The 23,931-nt window shown below is 39.7% G+C and overlaps 1 protein-coding gene across 1 annotated transcript in view; it reads left to right on the top strand.

Moving 5' to 3' along the window:
- lars2 (leucyl-tRNA synthetase 2, mitochondrial) overlaps nucleotides 1-23,448 on the top strand; it is a 31,340-nt gene extending 7,892 nt beyond the window's left edge. The window contains exons 4-21 of the mRNA XM_086037808.1: nucleotides 1,461-1,552; nucleotides 1,615-1,675; nucleotides 1,762-1,851; nucleotides 2,330-2,473; nucleotides 5,898-6,005; nucleotides 7,215-7,374; nucleotides 8,642-8,746; nucleotides 9,140-9,255; nucleotides 10,234-10,517; nucleotides 14,200-14,298; nucleotides 16,785-16,922; nucleotides 17,012-17,115; nucleotides 18,128-18,307; nucleotides 18,412-18,581; nucleotides 19,329-19,406; nucleotides 19,602-19,713; nucleotides 21,237-21,364; nucleotides 22,649-23,448. Coding sequence (XP_085893934.1) covers nucleotides 1,461-1,552; nucleotides 1,615-1,675; nucleotides 1,762-1,851; nucleotides 2,330-2,473; nucleotides 5,898-6,005; nucleotides 7,215-7,374; nucleotides 8,642-8,746; nucleotides 9,140-9,255; nucleotides 10,234-10,517; nucleotides 14,200-14,298; nucleotides 16,785-16,922; nucleotides 17,012-17,115; nucleotides 18,128-18,307; nucleotides 18,412-18,581; nucleotides 19,329-19,406; nucleotides 19,602-19,713; nucleotides 21,237-21,364; nucleotides 22,649-22,828 — 2,349 coding nt within the window. The 3' untranslated portion in view covers nucleotides 22,829-23,448. The remainder of the gene's footprint in view (nucleotides 1-1,460; nucleotides 1,553-1,614; nucleotides 1,676-1,761; nucleotides 1,852-2,329; nucleotides 2,474-5,897; nucleotides 6,006-7,214; nucleotides 7,375-8,641; nucleotides 8,747-9,139; nucleotides 9,256-10,233; nucleotides 10,518-14,199; nucleotides 14,299-16,784; nucleotides 16,923-17,011; nucleotides 17,116-18,127; nucleotides 18,308-18,411; nucleotides 18,582-19,328; nucleotides 19,407-19,601; nucleotides 19,714-21,236; nucleotides 21,365-22,648) is intronic.
- The last annotated feature ends 483 nt before the right edge of the window (nucleotides 23,449-23,931 follow it).

Genomic DNA, 23,931 nt, shown 5'->3' with positions numbered 1-23,931 from the left:
TGGAGATCGGCAAGGGATTGCTTATTATCATATAGACGCTGTCAGGATCCACGACTAAAAGACTGAATGACGATGAAATATTGTGTGCGAGCTGTCATAAGCACCAAAACGATTCCCACGTTATTACGTTTAAGTGTGATTTTTGTGGTAAATATTTTTATAAACACTGTTTTGTGTATATTGGCAGTTTTATTCAGTAGTTAGTTCTGTTCTCTTGTCGATGGAACTTTAATCATCTACAGTATTATTTTATTGGAAATGAAAAATAGAATATTCGGTTAGTCTTCTGTAAAGTAAGAAAATAAAATGGCCCAACATGACAACCTTTTTTTTTTTTTTTCTGGGAACAGCAAAAAGATTACATATATATTACATACAATTTACATTACATATCGTCGTTGTCCTGAGAAAAACACTTATGTTCAATTTTTGAAAAAATAAAAATCACGTTATTGCGATGTCTGTACCGCCATGCAAACACCATTCACGCAAAAATACGAAAATTCAAAAAAATGGACATAAGTGTTTTTCACACAACAGCGACGATATTTAGCCCCAGAACACCAATTAGCAACACCATCACTAATGTCGGGCACATTTAACCCGATACAATATCCCAGATAAAATACAAGTTTCATCAATTTATGTAAAAGTACAACACTGTATGCCAAATTGGAAGTTGTCTTCTTTAATTTATCAATACAAAATATCACATATAAAAAAAAAAAAGGTGTATGGGTGAAACTCACCAGACCTTAGTGTTCTAGGGTTAAAAGGTCCCAGTATAAATAGTGTACTGGGTATTGAAACAATATGAGACATAATATAATGGATATGATATCATTTCAAAACCTTTTCTACTATTAATGTGACCTATAAAATGTACAACTCAATTGAAAAATGACATCTCTGTGAGAAGGGAAGTAAAAAGTAATCTGCGATGAAGTGGTTGCACAAGTGTGCACACCCTTTTATAACTTGTGGATCTGGCTGTGCTCAGAATTAACCAATCAAATTCAATCTCAGTCGCTGTTGTTCTAGTGGTACACTCGCTGCCTTGCGTGCGGGCTGCGTTAATGCATGAATGTTTATTTTGATAATCAATTAATCTGTCGTTTATTTTGTCGATGTAGCTGATTTTTAAAAACTTTTTAATCGTATGTGGCATGTAAACCTCTGGTTTTCAACAACATTCAAAGGCGATTGCGTATTAATGCGTAATTTTGATTCGATTCGTGATTCTGAGGATTTGCTGAATCCTTATAAAATGGTGGGATGAAGTTGCTGAAGCGATGCTGAATTGCGAGCGGAAGTATTGCAATGCATTGAGAAATTGCTATTTTTACTTAGACCTGCTTGATAAGTCTTTTGTTTTGACAAAATAGGCCATATTGTGACTTCTTGGAGACCTGCTACTCAGAGTTGCTATTGTACAGTATGCATTTTTGCTCTATTTTTAGGTATTAAACCCAATGGGCTGGGATGCCTTTGGACTTCCGGCAGAGAATGCGGCTATTGAGAGACGTCTTGATCCAGAAGATTGGACTAAAAGGTACCAAAGGCTTATTTGTGCTTCAACGGCTTAAACCCTCTGACTCTCTTCTCTTTGCACAGGAACATCAAGTCTATGCGGGAACAGCTAGACAGCCTTGGCCTTTGCTTTAACTGGGACCGGGTCTGTAGGATGAAGACCTGCACTACAGTCAAATCACATTTTTCCTCACCCTCATTGTTGACCTAACTACGATGTTTCTTTGACAGGAGGTGACTACTTGCCTCCCAGACTACTATAAGTGGACACAGTATCTCTTTATTAAGCTCTTCAAAGCAGGGCTGGCTTATCAGAAAGAGGTAGGACTAGCCTTTCCATTAAAGCACTTACTCTAGGATTCAGTCCGCTGATAGTGTAGTGGTACACACGCCTGAGTTGTGTGCGGGCAGCGTGGGATCGATTCCCGCTCAGTGACAGTGTCTATGTGTGCCCTGCGACTGGCTGGCGACCAGTTCGGGGTGTAGTCTGCCTTCGCCCATTGACGGCTGGGATAGGCTCCAGCAACTTCCCGCGACCCTATATAGGATAAGCGGTTTGGAAGATGACATGACTCTAGGATTCTTTTGGAAGGATTATGATTGCTTTTGGTGTTTCACAGTGGCAGAGATGATTTTGTAAGTCTTCTATAGAATGCCTTTGGTGATGTGTAATGAAGTGTGACAACCTTTAAATAAAGCCTACGGTCTGTCTCTTTCAATTGAAGCTACTTCCTAATCACTGCTTTCATTCTTTCATGAACAATTTGCGTGCGTGTGTGCGGGCATGTGCGCTGTTTAGGGTGTGGTGAACTGGGACCCTGTTGATCAAACAGTACTGGCCGATGAGCAGGTGGATGAAAATGGCCGCTCTTGGAGGTCTGGTGCTCCGGTGGAACAGAAGTTGCTCACTCAATGGTTCATCAGGACCACGCACTACAGCAAGGTACAGTTGTGTGAATTCTATCTAAAAGTAGCGTCACGATGAGAGGCCCTCAACTTCAGGAAGGTTCAAATGAGCAGCCGCTCTAATAATGACGGACAGTTCCGCCTCTCTGGTTGTACTATCAAACCCCGGGAGGTCATCGATGTTAAGGAATGAACATGCCTGGTAGAAAAAGAAAAGTCATACGTTAGATGTTAGGAATTTAGCCACTTGGGTTTGAACTCAGGCAGAGTGAAGTTTTGTTTTGCATAGTACTTGGTTAGCTTGTCAGCATATTCAAAGAAATGAGAAAAAAAGTTGTAGTAATTGAAGTTGGAGCATCTGTTCTGATGATTGCTAGTTGTACCGTATTGCACTTTAGATTGTGTGAACATGAATAAGGCAAGGCAGATTTGTTTATGAGGTTGTCACTCCAGACTGCCCAAAAAAAAATAACCTGCACAAATAACACAGATTCTGCCACTGAGCTATGAGTGACAGGCAATGTGTGTTTCACACTTGTGATGGCCAGAATGGTGTCTAGTCAATGTGATGCTGCTGTCTGTACACACAGTTCTCCCAACTTTAAAGAACATGTTTTCATCCAAAACCGTTTGGCCATTAACGCATCCTTTAAAGCAGTGATTTTCATATTCCAACCTTGAATGTGTCTTGGTAACAACGCTGAAGTCGCCCATGCTAGTCCATGCCAGAGGTATGAGTGGAGGTGGGAGCAGCCTACTGTGACAATGTGTTCGCGCATTTCTAATTTTCACTGACAAATGGAGAAGTGGAAAGGAAGGAAGGAAGGAGAAGGTGTTATGAAATAGAAGTGAGAGAGGCAGGAGGGCCTTGGCAAAATGGAGCATGCCAAACGTGCCCGTGATTTCCTTAGCACCAATTTCCCCACTTGCCTGTTCATGATGTCTGCTCGACAACATTAACTTCAGATTATATTTATGCTGCGCTCTACCTCATGCGAAGTGCGTCTTGTAACTATAATGGTTTTTCCAAGATGATTTCAGATGACAAGAATCATTACTAAGATTGATGATATTGACATAAGCCTACACTGTGTGTAATTTCAAATGTTTCATAATCACACTTGTTTGTCATGCACTGTCAACCACAATTCATTGTGTGAATGAGCATTCAATAGCATTTACACTTAGTCCTGTGATTCACAACCAGAATGCCCTGGCACACTAGTGTGCCGTAAGAGATCGTCCGGGTTAACAAGGGAAATTATCCAGTTCTACTTAATTTGTCCGATAATGATCAATTACAGATCTTTGTTTATCATGTATCAATGCCAGCGACGTATACTGTAGTAACAGGCATACCACTGAAATGGTTTTCCATTCATATATACAGTGTATTTATATATATTAGTGCTGTCAAGCGATTACAATTTTAAAACTAATTAATCACAAAATTTTCCATAATTGATCGTGATTAATCGTATTTTTCAACTGCAATTTTTTACTAAGGTTGGAACCGATATTTACTTGAGTGAAATTTGGGAATTAATGTGGAAATAAATTGTATATTAGCTTTCTTTGATCCTTGAATACGATTCTTTTTCTGTAAAATACACCTGTTGAACGATACACCAAAGATGTACAACTAATATGGTATTTGAATTTGGCTTGCACAGTGCACAAATGTGGAATTTGTCCCATGAGCCGTCGAACAACTTTTTAAAGCAAAACTACTTAAAACTCCGTCTTTGCGACAGTGAGCAAGGTCAGCTGCCACAGGAAGTAAATAAAGCAGAGTTAACTGAGTTAATTTTTTTTAATGCATTATAAAATTATAATTAATCTCCATAGTTAATGCTTTAACTTTGACAGGCCTTATGTATATTTCCAAAATACTGTCTTTTCTTCCTGCTAGAACGGTATAACGGTATACTTCTTTGCCATATTTACTTGGAGAAAGCATCTCTCTGATTTGTATTCTAATGCTATCAAATTGTTCTCCGATTGCTCTGATATGTTGTTCACTGCCCATATAGGCATTTTTTGTATGGTAAGACCGTAAGAGTTAATTCTAACCCCTGCCTATTTGCCGTTCAATATTCATGTGTCATATCGTCGGTGTCCTGTGAAAAACACTTACGTCCATTTTTTGTTCTTTTTTCTTATTTTTACGCGAATGGTGTTTCCACGTTACAGATCAACATTGCATTAACGTGAAAATGAAAAAAAAAAAAAAAATTGGACATTTTTTGTCCTGTGTTTTTCACAGGACAACGACCATATGTTACATATTCACGTTTTTTTTTCTGTGGAACCTATCCTCAACCATTTGTGGAAAAAACTCACTCCTTTGTGTACTTTTGTGCTCCTTCTGCAAGCCTTACGATGTAACAAGATGATGCCAAGGCCCTGTCTAATGGGAAAGTAGTAAATGGTGTCAAGAAAGTGTTGCTGAAGTACTACATCTCGTCTGATGGACGGCAATGTCTGTATGTCGGGGAGGAGCAAAGTCTTCTTCACATATGCACTTACATGTGAAATTTCAGTTCATTTTTTGCAAAATCCAATCTTCACAATTATTTTTATGTTGTAAAATGAGATTGATGAGATCATAATTTGTGGTTTAAAATATTAATATAGGCATTTATAAACATTTGGGGGTGCATAAATTACAGTACAGTACTAGTTTTTTAGTTTCTGTGGGTCTCTGTTTCCTGTAATATGATTATGAAGTACTAAGGCAGCCAATCGCTCTGAATTCATTCTGGCTGACAGCATCGGATAAGTCCATAAGTGTTGTTACAAATTGTTACAATTGTAATTGTCGGATCAAATCCTTAACCAGGTGACAAAGCATGTGTTCATGTTTCTTTGCTTAAGCATGCACATACACACACACAGCTTTGCTTTGGTTTCTATATGGCGCTTGCTTGTCTTGAAGCTTTTATTTGTTGCCATGGAGACAGCCCTTGCCCATCACGGTTCTGTAGCACACAAATGGTTTTTTTTCCTGCTTCTCTTCCCAGACTCTGATATAATTTCCGGATTTAGTTTTTGTCCTGCTGTCATGAAAGTGATGACCGTAGCCATTGTGTGCGGTTTCATATTTTAATATGGCTGTGGAAATGAATGGTGAATGGCACAGTTCGAGTGCTTGTGGATAATAGATTGTGACAGCCTGAAAGGAAAATGGAGAGGTATAACAACACAGGCCTTTGCCCAGCTGTGACATTTTGACTTCCGCTTGGTTGATATGCATAGGTTCCTTTTTTTTTTCCCCCATCATGCAGAATAACTGTTTGTGACGGTTTGTATTTTGTACAGGCAGGTCAGAAAATGTCAGTCAAAACAGGTTTATATTCTTGAAAGTTAACAGTAATCCTGTGCACAAATCCCTCTTGAGCTTTTGCAATTCAGTCTAATTAATTCTTGTGTGTTTTTTTTTTTTCTTTCCTCCACTCTAGGCTCTCCTGGACGGCTTGTCTGACCTTCCAGAGTGGTACGGAGTCAAAGCCATGCAGGCAAATTGGATTGGAGAGTGCACTGGCTGCTATTTTGATTTCAAACTCAAGGTGGGTCTCTGCTTGTTATTTATTCATTCATCATTCTTGCTTTCTTTGGAACTCTTGACCTTCTTTCACAAAGCACTTCTCTGTGCTTGTCCTCTTCAGCTATGGTCTTTCATCTCTTACTCACCCACCCGCTACTTGCTTTTTTTAGATCCCGTGATGCCCCTCTGTTGTATTCCTTTCGTGAGTCAGAAAGTATTGAAACTATGTGTTAGTACTGAACGTTCACAACAGTCTTCACATGAATGCCTTGTCAAATTGAGCAGAAAAAGGCATCCCTGTTGAATACTTATCAACCTCCCTTTTCAGAGCAAAAATAACTACCGTTAGGTGTTAACTGTAATTGGATGGAAGCTTATTACGCCATCATGTACATATACTGTAGTTGTTCCTCGCTATATCCTGATGTCCGCTATATACACTTTTTGCAACATTACTGCATCATAGATTTTTTGTTTTTAAATCGTACTTATATCGCATATTACATGCTATATTTGGGGATTTTGTGGTGATTATTTCTCCACATAGACTGTTACTGCAGAGAAATACGTGCAAGCCAGGAGGAAAAAGTGCTTAAAAGACGGAATGTCCATGTTAATAAAAGCCTGATAAAAGAAGGTAAATTGCAATGTGTACCACAAGAGTATGTGATGATCGCCAACACAAGGTCTCAATTAGCTAATTAGCTAATGTGGTATAGCCTAACTTTGCTAGTTACATTACATTGAATTGCACCCGCAAGTGGTCAAGGATAGACACAGCTACGAGTGCACTTAAAATTGTTTTATTGAACAAATGATAAGAAAGAAAACGTAATAAGCATATTGAAACATAAACTTTACAAAAGACAGCTGGCTTAAGTTTCACAGCTGCATGTCTAGGGGTCCTTTTTGGAGTTTGCATTCTCACCCCCAAGTTTGTGTGTTTTCTCCTAATAATCCACTTTCCTCCCACATTCCAAAAAACATACATATTAGATTAATTGAGAACTTTAGATTGACCATAAATGTGAAAATGTGTGTGAATGATTGTTTGTCTGATTGTGCCCTGCAATTGTCTTGACGACCAGTCAAGGGTATAGCCCACTTCTTGCCCGAAATCATCTAGGCTCCAGCACATCTGTGTCCCTAATGAGGATAAGCGATATAGAAAATGGATGGATGTTTACACGTTGACTCAAAAGCTCTCTTATGATGGTCCCTCATTTCCCAGGTGAGTGGTGAGGAGACGGGGGAGAGTCTGTCGGCGTACAGCTCGTCCCCAGAAGCGGTGTTTGGTGCAGCGTACCTGGCCATACTGCCCTCCCACAGACTGCTGCATGGGAGCAGCTCAGTCCGCTCTGTGCTGGAGAAAGCCTACCAGCCCGGCAGAGGTGTGAGCAGTACTTAGTCGTTTTGGTTTTTGGCTCATGTTAAAAGCGCATGTTATTTTTAACTCTTAATATTGGCTGTTGGCAACTGGGTTCTCTGGCATCTGGCGGTCTAAAAAATAACTTCAAGCCAACTGTTGAGCAACAATGAGAATGTGTTCATTATAATATATTCACGTATATGCTGTAAAGTGTCGTGAATAACATTAAAAAACAAGTAAACCCAAACATATTTTTTTTCAAGAATATGTTCCCAGCAGGCCCACTAGTTGAAACACGGCATTCTGATTAATTTTGCGTTTGTGGAATATAAGTTAAGCAGCAAAATGTACTCGTATTTAGCCATCTCTGGGGGCGGTCATTTTGTCTTCTGTCGACTGAAAATGACATCACAGCTGCTCACACCGACCAATCACGGCTGACCTGTTTTCTGAATCTGAGCCGTGATTGGTCGTTGTGAGCAGTTGTGAAGACAAAATGGCCGCCCCCCAAAGATGGCTAAGTGCATTTTCTGCTTAATTTATATTCCACAAACGCAAAATTAATCCGAATTCCATGTTTCAGCTAGTGCGCCTGCTGGGAACATATTCTTGGAAAAAATATGTTTGGGTTGACTTCCGCTTTAAAAAAAAATAATAATAATAATAATTTTAAAAAAAAACAATCATGGGTCAATACCTAGCACCTAAGTGAGTACCTAGGGTTTGTAATAAAATTGAATCACTGATTTAAGTTAGAGATTTAAAAGTAAAGTAAAGAAATTTTAAAAAATCGCTTACTTAAAGTGCGTACGGTGCAAGAACAAGATCTTAGAAAATATGACTTTAAAAATACTTTGAAAGACCTTATTCATAGGTATCGGGAAAGTGCATATAGTTTTTAACTAGGATTCAAAAGCATTTACACTTTATTGGTAGTTTTGAATCTTTATTGATTCATATTATTCACACAGATAATACAAGATAATCAACAGTGTACAGGGGACACGAGTACAGAGAAAAAACAGCTTTTTACTGGATTTTTTTCGGGGAGTGGATTTTTTTCGGGGAGTCAGGTGGGGGCATATTATACATGGGTATATGTTATTCATAAGATTTTACAATATGTTGCTTACCTGTATCTGTTTTTTTTTTTTTTTTTTTTAAACCTGTAGGTGTATGATAATTGGGATTCCATAAAGATCATCTTTTAATTATAAGTGTTCATTTTAATTAGCCATCAGGGGAAGTAGCGCTACTTTGTTTTCACCCTCCGGTCCTCTGATTTGCAGACTCCCTGACAGAGGTCACAGCTGTCAACCTGCTCACTGGCCATGAGGTTCCTCTGGTCATATCTCATAAAGAGGCGTTTGATGGCTATCTAGACACTGTGATTGGTAAGTTAGCTGTGTGATTGTGCATTAACCCCAAATTTGTATTTTATTGATATGCGGGTAAATGACAAAACAACACACAACAATGGAACAACCTTAAATTCAGCCATAGTCGCCATTCAAAAAGAACATCTCAACATCATGAAACTGCACGGCAGCTGTATGCAGTATTGTGGGTTGCATCTGAGTCCATGCGCCACGAGTTGTTTGTCTCACAGTGACTGGCGATAGACTCCGAGGGATTGCTAACAATTAGTCGCGTCACAGTAATACTTAACATTAAACGCAGGGAGGCTTGTCGGGCATTCTCAAGAGAACTGTACTGTTTTTTCTTTGTGTAAACATGCATTTGTGTTGTCTTTTGTGTTATGTTCACGCCACACTCGTGTCTACCAGGCACACCAGACTGCAGTGAGGAGCATTTATCTGTGGCCAAAACGCTGGATTTAAAGTGGATCAATGTTCTGAAGAGCCATGAAGATGGGACTGAAATTGTCATTAACTCTGATAAGGTGATGACAACCACAGAAATGGTGGCATTTACATTTCTTCTGTATAACTGACATGCACATGTATTTGTGAACGGTGATGATAGGATTTATGATTCTAATTGTAATATAATGTTTAACATTTATGATTGTCTGCCTCCAAGCAAATCAGGGAGGAATAATCTCTCTTACCGCACCCCACACCACAGGATAATTGACCAGGACATCCCAAAATGCAGGCCTTTGGTGACTTGGATCAGAAGGGTGTGTGTGTGTCTAAACAGAGATGCAAGTAAACTTTTCTAGATTATTATTTTTTGGCGCAGATTTCGAATCTGCCTTCTTTTTTCTATAGCGCATTAGGTTTTCGTAATAATAATGATAATTATTATTATACAATAACAATAATATAATTTTTAATTTAGTAATATATTTAGTAATTTTTAAGAATTAATGTTTAAGTCAGCAACTGGTGGGATTTTTGTCTGACTGCGCAAGCTTTTGTCGGTCAAACTGAAAATATCTCTGATGTGCTAGAAAAAAAAGTTAAAGCATTTTTGAAATCCGTGTCAAGTGTAAGTTAAAAGGGGACACACAAAGCCATCTCTGATTCAAATTTGCTGTTGACCAGCGTTATCGGTATGTCTCTACCCATCTTAACATTCATCTGTGCATCCAGCAACATTGCAGCTCTGCTTACATGAGCGTGTTTCTGTGTAGTCCAGTCATTGCTTGTGAGCAAAGAACATGGCAGGATTTCGCAGACACAGACAGGGGTAGCTCCCGAAAAAATGTCCTTTTTTTTTTTTTTTTAATTGATGACACACTTGGTGGGCAGATGTGCAAATACTAAATAGTTTGAATACCACATCAATACAATTTGATTAAAAATATATAAATACCTCTTGTTGTTCTTCTCTCATCTTCTTCTCTTCTTCCTTTCCTTCTTCATCTCCTTCTCGTCCTCCACCACCTCCTCCTCCTCCTCCACATACATCACAGTTCTCAGGACTTACCAGAAGACAGGCTTTTGATTCCATTACCCAGAAGGCCAGGGAGCTGAAAGTTGGGGGCCACCTTACCAGCTCAAAACTTAGGGACTGGTTGATATCAAGACAGCGTTACTGGGGCACACCCATTCCTGTGGTGCATTGTCGGTGTTGTGGTCCAGTTGCTGTCCCTGAGGAGGAGTTACCATTAACCTTGCCAAAGCTGCCGTATCTCACCGGAAAGGGGGCATCGCCTCTGGAAGCCGCCCATGACTGGGTCAGTTGCAAATGTCCAAGGTAAGATTTCATTTGATGCACTATAGTAAATATACATATTGCTAGCGTCGAGCCAAAACCTCATATGTCACAGTTTGGTCGATTTCAAAATGTTTTTCACAAATCTATACTATTGGTCAGTACACATACTCCACACATTAGTGTTTTTTTTTTGGTTTTTTTTACATATAATTAACCAATCTAAAGTGTTGAAAATGTTCTCTTTGACAATTCAATGTTAATGGCTGAACAAACATGCTGTTTTTGAGGTCTCCTAAAAAAGTGTTTATTTTGGAGCTACAACGCCATCGATACATTAAATCCTGCAATCTGGGCTTCGGTTTTATTTTTAAACATGCAGTGCAAAAACAGAGACTTGCAAATGAGATGTGCTGACTGAAATAGATGCAATAGGTAATGTAAACATCCAGGTCTGATTGTCAGCTGTAGCTCATTAGCTGAGATCAGCGCTTGCTAACGTAATGTGTTTTGGGGCAACACAGAGGTCATGAGTTCTCCAGCTGCAAGGTGCACCACGCACAATTAACTACCACATTAAATAGTAGTAGATGGGAATTATTTTTTGCAAAGACAGCTAATTGGTCTCAAAGTTTTGTAAATAACTGTTTTTCTTTAGCACATGGACATTTGCAGCCTGAATAGCATTTGGTGCAATTGTAGCTAAAAGCATGGTTTTGCATCTCATTGCTTCATGTAGGAGTTGTTCTTGGCTTATTTAAAATATTACACATTCTGGGATTTGATGTTGCACACGTGTGTTGCAGTTAGTACAGTTTGTAGTGGCTCATGAAAAATACTAAGCTGCAAATCTAAAAAATCTTAACTTTACTGATGTTATTGAACCTGTTAGATTCATTTTTAATTGTTTTGATAGTCATTAGTTCTTTTAAGATCAGCAGTGGGAAGTGCACCGAATGGGAAAGTTCTACCATAAAAAACTTGAATGATATTGTAGCCCTTCAATGTTTTTTAATTGCTGCTACCTTTTTAAGCTTCACAGCATTTCCTCTCCCTTGAACTCTTGAAGTCTTTTTAAGTCAGATCAAGACTCTCCAGGCTCTGCTGACGTGCAAGCAGGCAAGATAGCAAGACAAGCAGCCACGGAATCACATTATCAGATCAGTGGCTTTGCTCCAATGTGTCATGTTGCAAATTGAAAGCAGAAAGGGTAGATGAGAATGTTACTTGCTTTTGATGGAACACTGTAGAAAGTGAGACTGTCCATGATTTTGTTTGCAGAACGAGAAGAGAAAAATGTTGCTGTATTACTGTATTTTCTCCTGACAAAGTGAGGACTAGCGGTCCCCTTAGGAGTAGATGGAGCTTTAAGTGGGAGCCTACAAATTGTACAACCATTATGCCTTTGTTTCTGATTGGGTTTTGTAATAAAGGGTGTCTAAGATAAGAGAAGCATGTGATGATGATTACGATCAAGGTAACCAAGTCATGAGTGAAATTTAACGTCTTTGCACACCTATTGGCTGTAAATGAACTCAGATTGATTTCTGGCACTGAGATGGGAATTTGTGGCTCAATAAAACTAATCACCGCTATGGCACCATGTTGATTAGAACAATGGCCCACTCAGTTGTGGATGGCACAAGTCATCAGATTGTGTTCACACACTTCCACAAAGCCACAAGAATTCCTCCCATCAGATGTGATTGATGGGCATAATCGTGAAGGCGCTGTTATCGTCTCACTCCCCAGCTCCCCTCCGCTGTTAAGTGTCGGTGGAAATTTGTTCCCTTCACTTGTCGAGCATGTCCAATTAAAGTTTGAGTGGAACGCAGAAGAACACAGTGATGAGAGCTGGGCGGCTGGGATGGATCTTCATCTGTCCTTGAGGAAGTCCTATTCTGTGTGCTCATCACGCCTTCAACTCTCTGCAGCTCTGTGAAATGGCCTGCTGCGAACTGAACCCTGGCTCGGCTTAGCCTGGCTAGAAGCCGTGTTTGTTGTTCCACCAATTCCCAGGTAAAAAGAAGCCACGGTGGTCCCACTTGGACAGATGAGGATGGAACAGATGGAGACCTACAGTCCAGTGGGCTGCTGACTGGTTTTCCTCATCTGTTTTCAAACCTTTTGACTCACAGTTTTATCCTATAAATAAGTTTAAAAAAAAAAGAAAAGAGATACACTAAATCGCTTGCACTGCTGCGCATGCTTTTTAAAAAAAAAAAAGTAAACTCTAAATGTCGATTATTAATATTTTATAATGCACCAAAAAAAATTAACTCAGTTCTATTTACTTCCTGTATAGCTGCTGACCTCTGCTCACTGTGCAGCCAAACATAGAGGAGAGTCCCTGTCTCAAAGACGGACTTTTACATAGTTTTACTTCAAAGTTGCTTGACAGCTCATGGTAGAAATATATATATATATACACATATATATATATATATATATATATATGTATATATATATATATATATATATATATATATATATATATATATATATATATATATATATATACACATATATATATACACATATATATATATATATACATATACATATATATGTATGTATATATATATATATATATACACATATATATATATAAATAAAATAAACAGTAACTATGAATTGAATTCAACCTCAGTGGAATGAATAAATTGGATTTGTGTTTTTTCATGGCTCAAAGCACGATCACAATTGTGTGTGTCATCTAAGCTGATCTTTAGAAGTCTGTACCAGCTGTCTGTCCAGTCACCACGTTCTGGTCTCTGATTGTCCAGTCTGGTGTGAGGCAAATATGCCAAATCTCCCACACTTACAAAGCCTTTCTAATATCTCTGCGTCTGTTTGGGTTCTTTGGTGATAGCCTTGGCATGGCTTCCCTTTTTTTCATTTTTGTGAAATAACACCTGGCTTCCAAATATTAACCTTGTTACGACTTAGTATTGTTGCTAGGCAACCTCATCATCTTATTTCATCACCACTCCCCTTGTTATATAGACTAATATGGTGGATGGCGGAGGGGTTTTGCCTTTGTGTGTCATAAGTGATTTTGTTTGAGTAAAATTTTTGACTGCAAGACTGAATTGAGACAAGACATATCCGTCCATCCATTTTCAGAACCGCTTATCCTCCAGGAAAAAACATAAAGAAAGCTCAGAGCTGCATCTGTTTTTTTTTTTTTTTTTTTTTCCTGCACAGTGTGGGACATCTTACATTTTTATACTCTATCGAGACTCATTATGAAGTGATAAGCAGATGACTTCACTGTTCCACTTCCTGATTTAAATATATGTAAAAATGTTCTTGCGAATGTTTTCCTCTCTTTTCAAATCTTCTCCCTTCCTCTGTCAAATGTTATGTTGGCAGATTCACATCACGAAGCAACTACGGTTTAGCTGGGGTAAAACAGGGCACAAGGTGACATTTCCAACACAAATACATGATCATTCCCTTGTTAGCACAGCCTGCTTGTCAGGGCAGCAGACCAATGTTTCGGTGCCAGTTTGCTTTCAACTGTGCTTGTCTACAGAGGCTTGACCTCCACAGCCAGATGGAGGCACCATCACACTCACACAGCTATCACGCATAAATATCACATAGAAATGCCATTTCTGTAGGCACACAAACAGGGGGTGATCATCTGTTGGCTTTCTAATTTGCAAGCGTAGTATTGATGTAGTTCCACATTACTCTTTTTTCACGGCTCTCGTTTCAGATGTAACGGCCCGGCGAAAAGGGAGACTGACACCATGGATACGTTTGTAGACTCAGCCTGGTATTACTTTCGTTACACCGACCCTCATAACGCAGAGAGGTATGGACACACTTATCTTGTGACTTGACAGTGTTGTTTCATTCCGTTCTCCTCTGATTCCTAAAGTCCAGTCAGTAGCCAATTACATGTGTAAAATGTTATTATTATTTATTATTATTATTATATATATATTTTTTGATGCAGCAGTGTGATTCGGTGCATTTTGAACACTACTCCAATCACAATATTAGATGTACAGTTCAATAAATGTTCTTCATAGTGTCAGAATTAATGATAGAGCTCTTTGAGTGTACCACAGTAGAGGAGTATTGAATAAAACTGTGCCGGTCCACCTAAAATAATTATATGCATATGGAAGTGTATCCTGACACACATGATTGTCTAATATCACCCACTCTCCTACTTAGCTATTTCAAGCATGCATATTATAGCCTGTGTGGATATTCCTCCACCCACTTACACACACAGATCCACACTGAACACATGTGCCCCCCCCCACACACACACACACACACACGCGCACACACACTGAGCCATACAAAGTTGAACTCTCTGCCCATAGGGATTATGGACCCCTGGTTGTCACTTGCTGGGACGTTGATGATACCCTGAGCTTAGAAAAACAGATTTTTATTTTTCCTAGCTTCTTGGCCGAGCCGGAAAGCCGCTTTAAAAGGCGTTTGCGGGGGACTTCCCATCCTATCAGTTTTTTTTTTTTTTTTTTTTTTTTTGCAGGACATATGAGGCACAACAGAAAAAGCAATTACACTATTTGTGTATTTCGGCCTGCTGAGTCTTATGTGCTCGGAAGTGAAAAGTAGGACGCTGGGCATGCTGAGGGAAGCAAGCAGGCGAAGGGAGGAAATAGAAGTGTGTGTTGTGATGTATTAGTGGAGCGTTGGCCTGATGCCAACTCACGGGCCAAATTATTTTCAGCTTTGCAAGTTCATAACTTTATCCCACGGTTCAATTATCACCAGGCACCAGTCGCCAAAGACGGGAGGGTGAGCGGCAGAGAGGTGTGGAGGAGGGTAATTACTAGAGCCATGTGTGACACATGCTGTAGATAGTGCTCTGCTGACCATCAACCCATAAAACTAGCCACATGCAGTCCTCTCTCGAGCCATTGTCTGATATATCTTTCTCTATAACCGTTTTTCTGCCTATAAGACAGGTGATGGAAGAGTCATCAAAACTGAGACTAAAAACACATCCCAAGCTTTTTTTTTCACCCATGCAAAGAATTGTGCAAGGCCCGGATTCTGAAAGGAAGTGTGTATATAAAACAGAACATTTTGCTTTTTGTATTGTGCTACACAGAAAATATATATTTTTTGCAGTCTCCAACATGGTCGCCGCAGAGTTCGAACCGTTTTCATTTGAGATTAAACGAAAGAGCAGTTTGCATGAAACAATGGGGAAGTCTTGGAGAGGGATCAGGGTGGGTAAGTTCACAGAGGGCAAAGTTACGACTTACATTTCATCTGCGCATTGATTTGTTTTCAATTACACTTTTTTACTCAAATATTACTTTTGGTGTTGATTATTGATCAATATTTGTAATAGTTTTTCACCAAAACTTATAACGACATGAAAATTAAAACATTTATGTAGCATCCCAGGTTCCGCAAGGTATCACTGTTGGGTTGAAAAGTTCAATTACAAGACATTTTACATCCATCCATTCATTTTCTATACCGCTTATTCTCATGAGGGTCAGCGGTGTGTTGTATCCCTATCCCAGCTCTCTGGACTGGTTGCCAGCCAATCGCTGACATTTTACATTTAAAAAAAAAAAAAAAAAAAAAAAAAAAAAAAAAAGGCACATTTGGCTCCGAATAATCCTACAAATAAAATATATTGCGTACTAGCGTACTAATCTGTGGCAACAATACTTTGTGTGGAAAAAAAGGTTTTTAATTAAATGTTACTGTCAGTATACCAGTGACGTAGTTTAAATTGTTCCCGATATAATGTGTAGAAGCAATCAGCGACTTCACGTTAGATCAAAGTTCCTCTGGCAAGAATGAATGACATGGCTGTCTCTATCTCCCGCACACAATTTAGTAAGTCACATAAATGTCGCACGAGAGATACATAAGGCATGAATGCTTTCCTGAAACATGCAAACTCTCTCCGTCATCCGTTCTGGGTTACATCACACTGGAGCTCAGGTAAAATATGAATAAATCGTCCTTGTGCCTCTTCTTTGAACATGAGCTCCAGTGTGACCCAAACAAGGACTGATGAAGAGGAGGAGGAGGAGGAGGAGGAGGAGGTGTGGTTCTTCAAAGTGCACCCACGCATTAAATATCTCGCCCGGGAGATTCCTGAACTACATGTGCGATTTACAAAGTTCACTCACGAGATGGGTCAATGAGAGTTAGTTGTGCACGTGTTGTAACTCGCATGTGTTAAATAAAATATATAACAAGTTCTTGGCATCTCCCAGATTTTGTAACACCCACAAAGAATTCTGTGAGATTATTATTTTTTTTTCTCTTTCTCTAAATCTTCTTCTTGAGGCCTTTTGAGCGCCCCCTGGTGGATCATTGGATGCCTGTAGATGTGTACATCGGAGGAAAGGAGCATGCCGTCATGCATTTGTTCTACGCACGCTTCCTCTGTCATTTCTGCAAGGACCAGGGGCTTGTGGCACACAGGTACTCTTTCTTGTTCAGCGTTAGCTCTGTTAGCGTGCACATACCGTATTTTGTCTGTACATGAATGCACCATTAATTTCTTTTTACAGGGAACCTTTCAGAAAGCTACTTGTCCAGGGTCTGATCAAAGGCCAGACTTTTCGACGAGCAGACAGTGGCCAATACCTAAAGAGAGAAGAGATAGAGTTCACAGGTGCATGTAGACCGAATCAGACAAGTGTGATTTTGTCAGCTCAAGCTGCTAAAAAATAAGTAGCTGAGTAGCTCAAAAGCAGCAGGAATAATTTTGGTATTTTTCTTTTTTTGTTGGTGTTTGCTGCAATGTTTATTGCTTGAATGCTTTCAAAAGTCCAAGGATAAAATCAGACAATAGTGCCTTCCAGAGAGGGAAGGTCTTACATATCAGCAATGATACACTCAATAGAACTGCTTGTAGAGAATTTAGTCAGTGTTAATACTGAGAGTCAAGCAGTCACACGAATGCTTTTGCACTGACTTCTTGGTTTATTAGTTGTTGAGTTATTGTGTGAGTACACACATTATTTTATCCTATTTTTCTTCCGCCCATTATTTTCAGGTGCATCTATTTCCACATAATTCAGCCAATTCACATCATTACAATTTCAACGGATTGCAAAAATTCACACCGTTTGGACTATTACTTTTCTCATTCCAAAGATTCACAGTTTTCCGAAAATTCTACATTTTCAATCACGAATTGGCCATTGATTCCCAATTGGACATTCAACAGATTCACATTGTTCTCATTTGAAATTCAAAAGATTCAGCTCATTCAATTCTGCTTAGGAACAATTTTCAACAACATTGCCATTGACCAAAAATTGCACATTTTCACCACTAGAATCCCACAAAAAAATCCTGTGTTTGTACATATAAATATAATCTACCATTTATTTTGTGTGCAACTGTACGTGCTTTTGTGTATGAACCAGCATTACAGTTCCATTGTTTGTGGCTCATTGTGAGCATATGTCATCATTCTCACATACAATATCCCAAAGAGTTGCAATAATCAGAAAAATGTGTTCTATCACCTTTATTCAGTCAATTTTCCATGTATAAAATCAGCTTTGTCAGCTAATTAAATTACTCAGCTCAATGTGATAACGTAGTTGAAAGCTAATACCTACAGTGGAGAAATAGCCACGTTGTCACTGACCTTTTCCTCTTCCTGCCTCTGTTAGAAAAAGAGCCAGTGGTGTTAGGAGGCGGAAGCGTGGAAGTGACATGGGAGAAAATGAGCAAATCCAAACACAATGGTCTGGACCCCCAAGAGGTGGTGCAGCAGTACGGTGTGGACACAGTGCGACTCTACATCCTTTATGCCGCACCACCTGAACAAGACATCCTCTGGAATCTTAAAAGTGAGATGTTGGATATTCCGCTTAGTTTTACAGTTGGCTGGTGGATATTTGTTTGTTTCCTATCAAATAAATGTAATCCTGATTTGAAATTGACCCCACCCCAGAGGATGCTCTTCCTGGTGTCCTGCGCTGGCAGTCCAGACTGTGGCAGCTTGTGACCAAGCTGCGAGGCGCTCGGCAACTCGGTGATATCCCGAACTCGTCCTTGCTGAAAAAGAAGGAGCAGGCAGAGTCAAAGTACATCTGGGATAACAAGAACTACGCAATTCAAGAGGTAGTGACGATATCCTGCAATATTGAGCTATTGCAACAGTTCTCACCAGTAGGGGTCAGTAGCTAGCCTGGTTTCTAAGTGTCAGCTTTCATGTCCATCCTACTTTACCAAGAGGAATGGTTTCACCCACTGCTTCTTTCACCTTTGTCTGTTTGGACTATGAGTCCACTACAAGATGAGTTCTCATGCTAACATGCTATGACAAGATAAGTATGCCAATCATTACGTGCCAGTGCAGCCTGATCATCCATTCTAAACAGAGTTCAGGGGAGGAGGAGGACTGGCTAGAAATTGATTTAAAACCTACTCAGTCGCTCCCACACTTTATAAATAGATGTCCATTCCTGCCAGGTTGGATTTTCTTTCCCCGCCCCTCAAGGCTGCAGCTTTTATAGGACATCAGGCCTGTTAGCCTTAAGCTCTCAAAGCCAAGGCTGTGCTTTGATTCACCCCTCGGAAAAAGCCTCAGTGATCAGCCTCATCGTCCCTCAGACCCTTCCCCAAAGGGGTTTCTTCACCCAGTGGGCTAAGCTAGGAAATATTGACCTACTCAGAGCCGACTATCTTCAGCTGGCGATAACGGGCTGGAGGTGCGTCCTTAGGGCATTTTGTTTTCTCTTCAGAGGCAGCACTAATCCCCAGTCAAGTGAATGACTGATGATGGGACTAATTTAAAACAGGAATACGACACCACTGATTAAAAAAGGTTTTAATAACTGACGTTACTGGTGTTATTTGTCATTTTAGGTCACATCTCACTTCATGGAAGACTTCTTGTTCAATGCAGCCATTTCTCGCCTCATGGGACTTACCAATACATTGAGTGTGAGTGAACACTGTACCGCCTCGTATGAGTTCAGTGCGCATCACGCTCCACAGAAAACTGTAATACAACTACTTGAAAATTGCATCTGGATCCAAATGATTTTATTTAGTGCAACAACTTGATGAAATAAAAAGGAGTAAATTCAACATTTCTTTTAGTGTAACTACTATGTGTGTGTGTGTGTTTGTGTCCAGAGTGCAAGTGTGAGGGTGGTGCAGCACAGTGTGGAGTTTGAGGATGCTCTAGCCGCGCTGATTATGATGACAGCACCCATGGCACCTCACCTGGCCTCTGAACTTTGGGCAGGTGGGTTCATGCAAAATGATACCTCCACCAAATAATCAAGTTACTTACTTAATTAGTTTGGTTCTGGCTCAGAACAACGGCACGAACGGAGCATTTCTGCAATCATACAAGCTTATCATTTCAATAAAACCAGAAGTAGACTGATCATTAAGAGACAAACACGAATATGGAGCTCCACAAATGTATCACCTCCCAGCTTTTTGGATCTCTGCTTGACTTATTTTTATTGTAATCAGTAGAAGAGATTGGTTGGTTTTAAAATGATCTTGATTTCACATTTGTCAGGAAGTTATTTCTGTTATAGCACAAACATGCAGTTAGCACATCATGCAGTAAGAGGAAGTGTTGACACTGCTCCTTCTTTTAATGCCAGCAAATGCCCAAGAATGTTGTAACCAACCGTCATCAAATATCTGATACTGTCGTCCAGTTCACCTAAAATACATTAAGTGTCTTTCTAGTGAAATGCTGTAATCGCTTTGCCCAGTGTAGAAAACAAGCAGTTGAAAGAAAGACCGAGCGTCCTCTTTAGTTCCTCACGTGGCAGCTTTCCTCTCCCTATCAAGGACAACATCCTATCATTGTGAACAACACACATACACACACTTTTCTGCACACAACTTTAGAAAATATTTTCTTCCGCAAATCACCACAGTCTGATATAGACTCTGCCTGGAAGGAAGGTGTGCATATCACATGTTCACCTTTTGTGCTTGCGTGTGAGCTAAAAAAAAAAAAAAAAAAAAAGTTTTACAAACAGGACATGCGTGAGCTCACGCGACGTCTGGTAACGTTGTGCTTTCACTCTCGCTTGTCGTAATTTGGAGGAAGTTCACAACCTTCCTGTGTCTTTCCTGCGGGATGCATCCCTGCTGTTATGAAAATGAAAGAACCATTTTGGGTATTCAACTATTTCATCCATTGTGTGATGCAGGCATAGGACACATGCTCTGTGTAAACTGGATACCTTCAAATAGTGACTAAATAGATGCCTCATTTTACCCACTGGGAAAAAATAGCAGGTGTTACCTGTAAGTATCTGAAATCACATTGTAGCATTTTTTTTCCACCAAACAGTACTGTACACTTAATTAGAGGTCATGGTTAGAAAAAAAAAATTGGTTTCTTTTTCGAACAAACCATCCCATGAGAACTGTGTTGAAATAAAAAAAACAATCACTTCACAATGACTAAACGAGGCAAAGAAAATAGAAAATGCATATGAGCATGGTCTTACAACTGTGCAAATTTGAATTGACATATCACAGTGAAGCTCACATGTAAATAATCCAATACTGTAGAAAAGTGCCATACATATAACACTTTCAACTGAAAAACAATAGCAAAAACATTTCAACAATTCCTTAATAACTCATACCCAGGAAATGTCAGGTGGGGCCATTGTAAACCAAGGACGCCCTGTACTGACTGTGGTTGCATAAATTAACATAAATGAGATTTAATAGTGTTTAGTGTGTTATTAGGTGGTGTCACAGTGCAATCCTTCCATCTTTCTTGTTCAGGTCTTTGCCAGGTGAACAACCCCATCAGTGGCGCTCTCCGGCGGGGTGGAGACGTCCTGTCACAGTCCTGGCCTACTGTGGATCCCGACTACCTAAAGACGCCTGACTTTGTGGACGTTTCCGTGCGGGTAGGATCAAACAGACGCACATCCCCAGACAAACCTTAATGTGGCCAAGACGTTTTTTTTCTCTTTCATAAGACAGCCGATCCATCTCCCTTAATGGTCCTCTTTGTTTGGGAGATGAAGGTTTTCACTTTGGCATCAGCACATTTGTTACTTTGTTTACATACATTGATGATGCCACATGCACATGCATTTGTCCTCTAATCCACCACCATTTCAACTTTCTAAGCTAAAGTCATAGTCCATGAATACACCCATGCTCTGTAATTTTAAAGAGAGCCTGTGATTAGCTTGTGTATGTGCATGTCTGAGTGTGTGTGAGTATTTATCCGTCTGCATGTCAAGTCTACTTGAAACTAAATAGACAAGTGGCCTGCTTTACATCTGATTATGGCCGCCATCTTGCCTTTTGAAGTTTTTTAATTAGCACAAATAATGCTTTTGGCCTTGTCATCCTCGATGAAGGAATGCATGTTGTGTTTATTACTTTCAATGGCATTTCCTGCAAATATTTCTCCACTGTGCGACCCAGAAGATTATCTCAAATAATCAGAGAATATCCCGGAAAATGAATTACGTGGATTAGCCGTTGCCCGTGCTATCACTGACAACATGAGCGCACTGCGGCGAACACAAACACACGCGCCGAAACACTCACATTTTGGTTTTAGGCTTACGCAACTGTCACGGTTTTGAAAGTGCTATGTATAATCGGACTTCCTTTTTCTTTTCTCTCGATAAATTACTAATCTTGCTTTCTCACATGCACACACACATAGATGTGATAGCCTACTGTATACACACACTCAGCTGACTGGTGACGCTTCTACTTAAAGATGAGGGAAATATTGTGAGCCAACTTCCAGTTTTTTACCTCCTTTGCGCAGTAAATATTTTTGATTTGATAGTGCTGGCTGGTGATGATTTGACTCACAGGAGCTCTCGCTTGTGGGCTTCGCCATCCGCTGCTTGTGTCCTCTAATCACATACTTTGGGACGCCATGCCTGAGTGGCCTCCAAGACACACGCACACACGCAGACAGACGAATGCTTCCAAAGACGGCGTCACACACAGGAAGTCTTGCTCTTCCCCCTCATTGCGTACACTTGCTTCTAAACCTACAACACTGAACACATTTGCTCTGCCTACCACTAACTATAGGTTGGGAGGGTCCAGTGCATGTGGAAAGAGAAACTTTCATTTGTATGCCAACGAATGATCTTAGTTTTATCTTGAAGTTATAGAGGAGTCTTGGGTTTGATATTTCTCTCAATTCTCCCCCCCAGATTAACAACAAGGTTTGTGGGACAGTGACAGTACCTGCGCTGGTGTCCAAAGATTTGGATCAGGTGCAGAAGCTGGTGATGGAAAGCCCCCTCGGGCAGACTGTTCTCAGAGAGCTGCACATCAAGAGAGCCATCCTTTCCCCCCGGACTGCCCTCATCAATTTCCTCGTTGGGGGATGACTCTTGACTCTCTGTTAGTGCAACTGTTTGGTGATGGGGAAAAAAAGAGGACTGTTATGCACTGTAAACTATTATTAGGAGTGGGAAAAGCTTTATGATGGTAATTTCCATCATACCGATCATTGTGCAGTATCAAAATACTGGTATCTGTAGGTGACAGTAATACTGCTGTCTGACGTTAAAGTGCGTGCTGTTTCGCACTTAATGACAAGTATGAGTCAAAACACTTTCCACCTCCGTATGCTACCAACACTTTGTGTCTAAACAGTCAAGGAAGACACATTTTATTATTTTGAATTTTGTCTCCTCTGCTACCCAGAATGTTAGTTGTATTTTGACGAAGGCTCACCACACACACTTGAGTAGAGCCAATCATCATCACTTTGTTTTTACCAAACAATGAAAACATCATGGTTTTTTTTTTTGCAGATGACAATCATGGCAAATGTTGCTCAACAGTCTAAGTGATGCAAATGAGCTACATTGGATTTTTTCCATTATACTAACAATTATGTGCATTTAAATGTAAATATGTGCTTTGATAACATAATGAGTTTGGGGTAAATGTACGTTGCTGTGTATCCTTAAACAGTAAGAGAAATAAACTAAACTCGACTTACCGAGTTGTTCCCCTTAGTTTTTGGTGAATATTTAATAACATGATGAGGTGACATGGCTTCGCGGTTTTGACGACCCTCTGAGGCAAAACCCTAACTGCAATATAGTGACCCATGACAGAAATGAATTTGACATCCCTGAAAACAGCATACAGTGAATTACTTTCTTAATACTTGATACATTTTTGTTTACTTAGCAGTAATTCTGTTTTTTCCTGGCTCATGATAAACATAACGTTTCATTAGACTGTTATCCTGGAAATAATGCGGAAAATGTATTTTTTTTTATTCATTTTTTCCATTGAAGTGATTTTTGAATGGTTAATGTTCAAATCTGTTTTCATCAAGTTCTACTTTTTTGTTGCATAGACAATGCATTTTTTAATCATGGTTACTTTGACAAAATATTGCGATAACAATGTGTCATGGGTCATTTTGCAATTTTTCACCCCTACGAATCATAAATATTTTGTCAAGATATTTTAT

Source organism: Filicampus tigris, chromosome 8 (assembly GCF_054856515.1).
Source record: "Filicampus tigris isolate MCC_2025a chromosome 8, RoL_Ftig_1.0, whole genome shotgun sequence".
Classification (NCBI taxonomy): domain Eukaryota; kingdom Metazoa; phylum Chordata; class Actinopteri; order Syngnathiformes; family Syngnathidae; genus Filicampus; species Filicampus tigris.
This window is presented reverse-complemented; position numbering and strand designations above follow the sequence as displayed.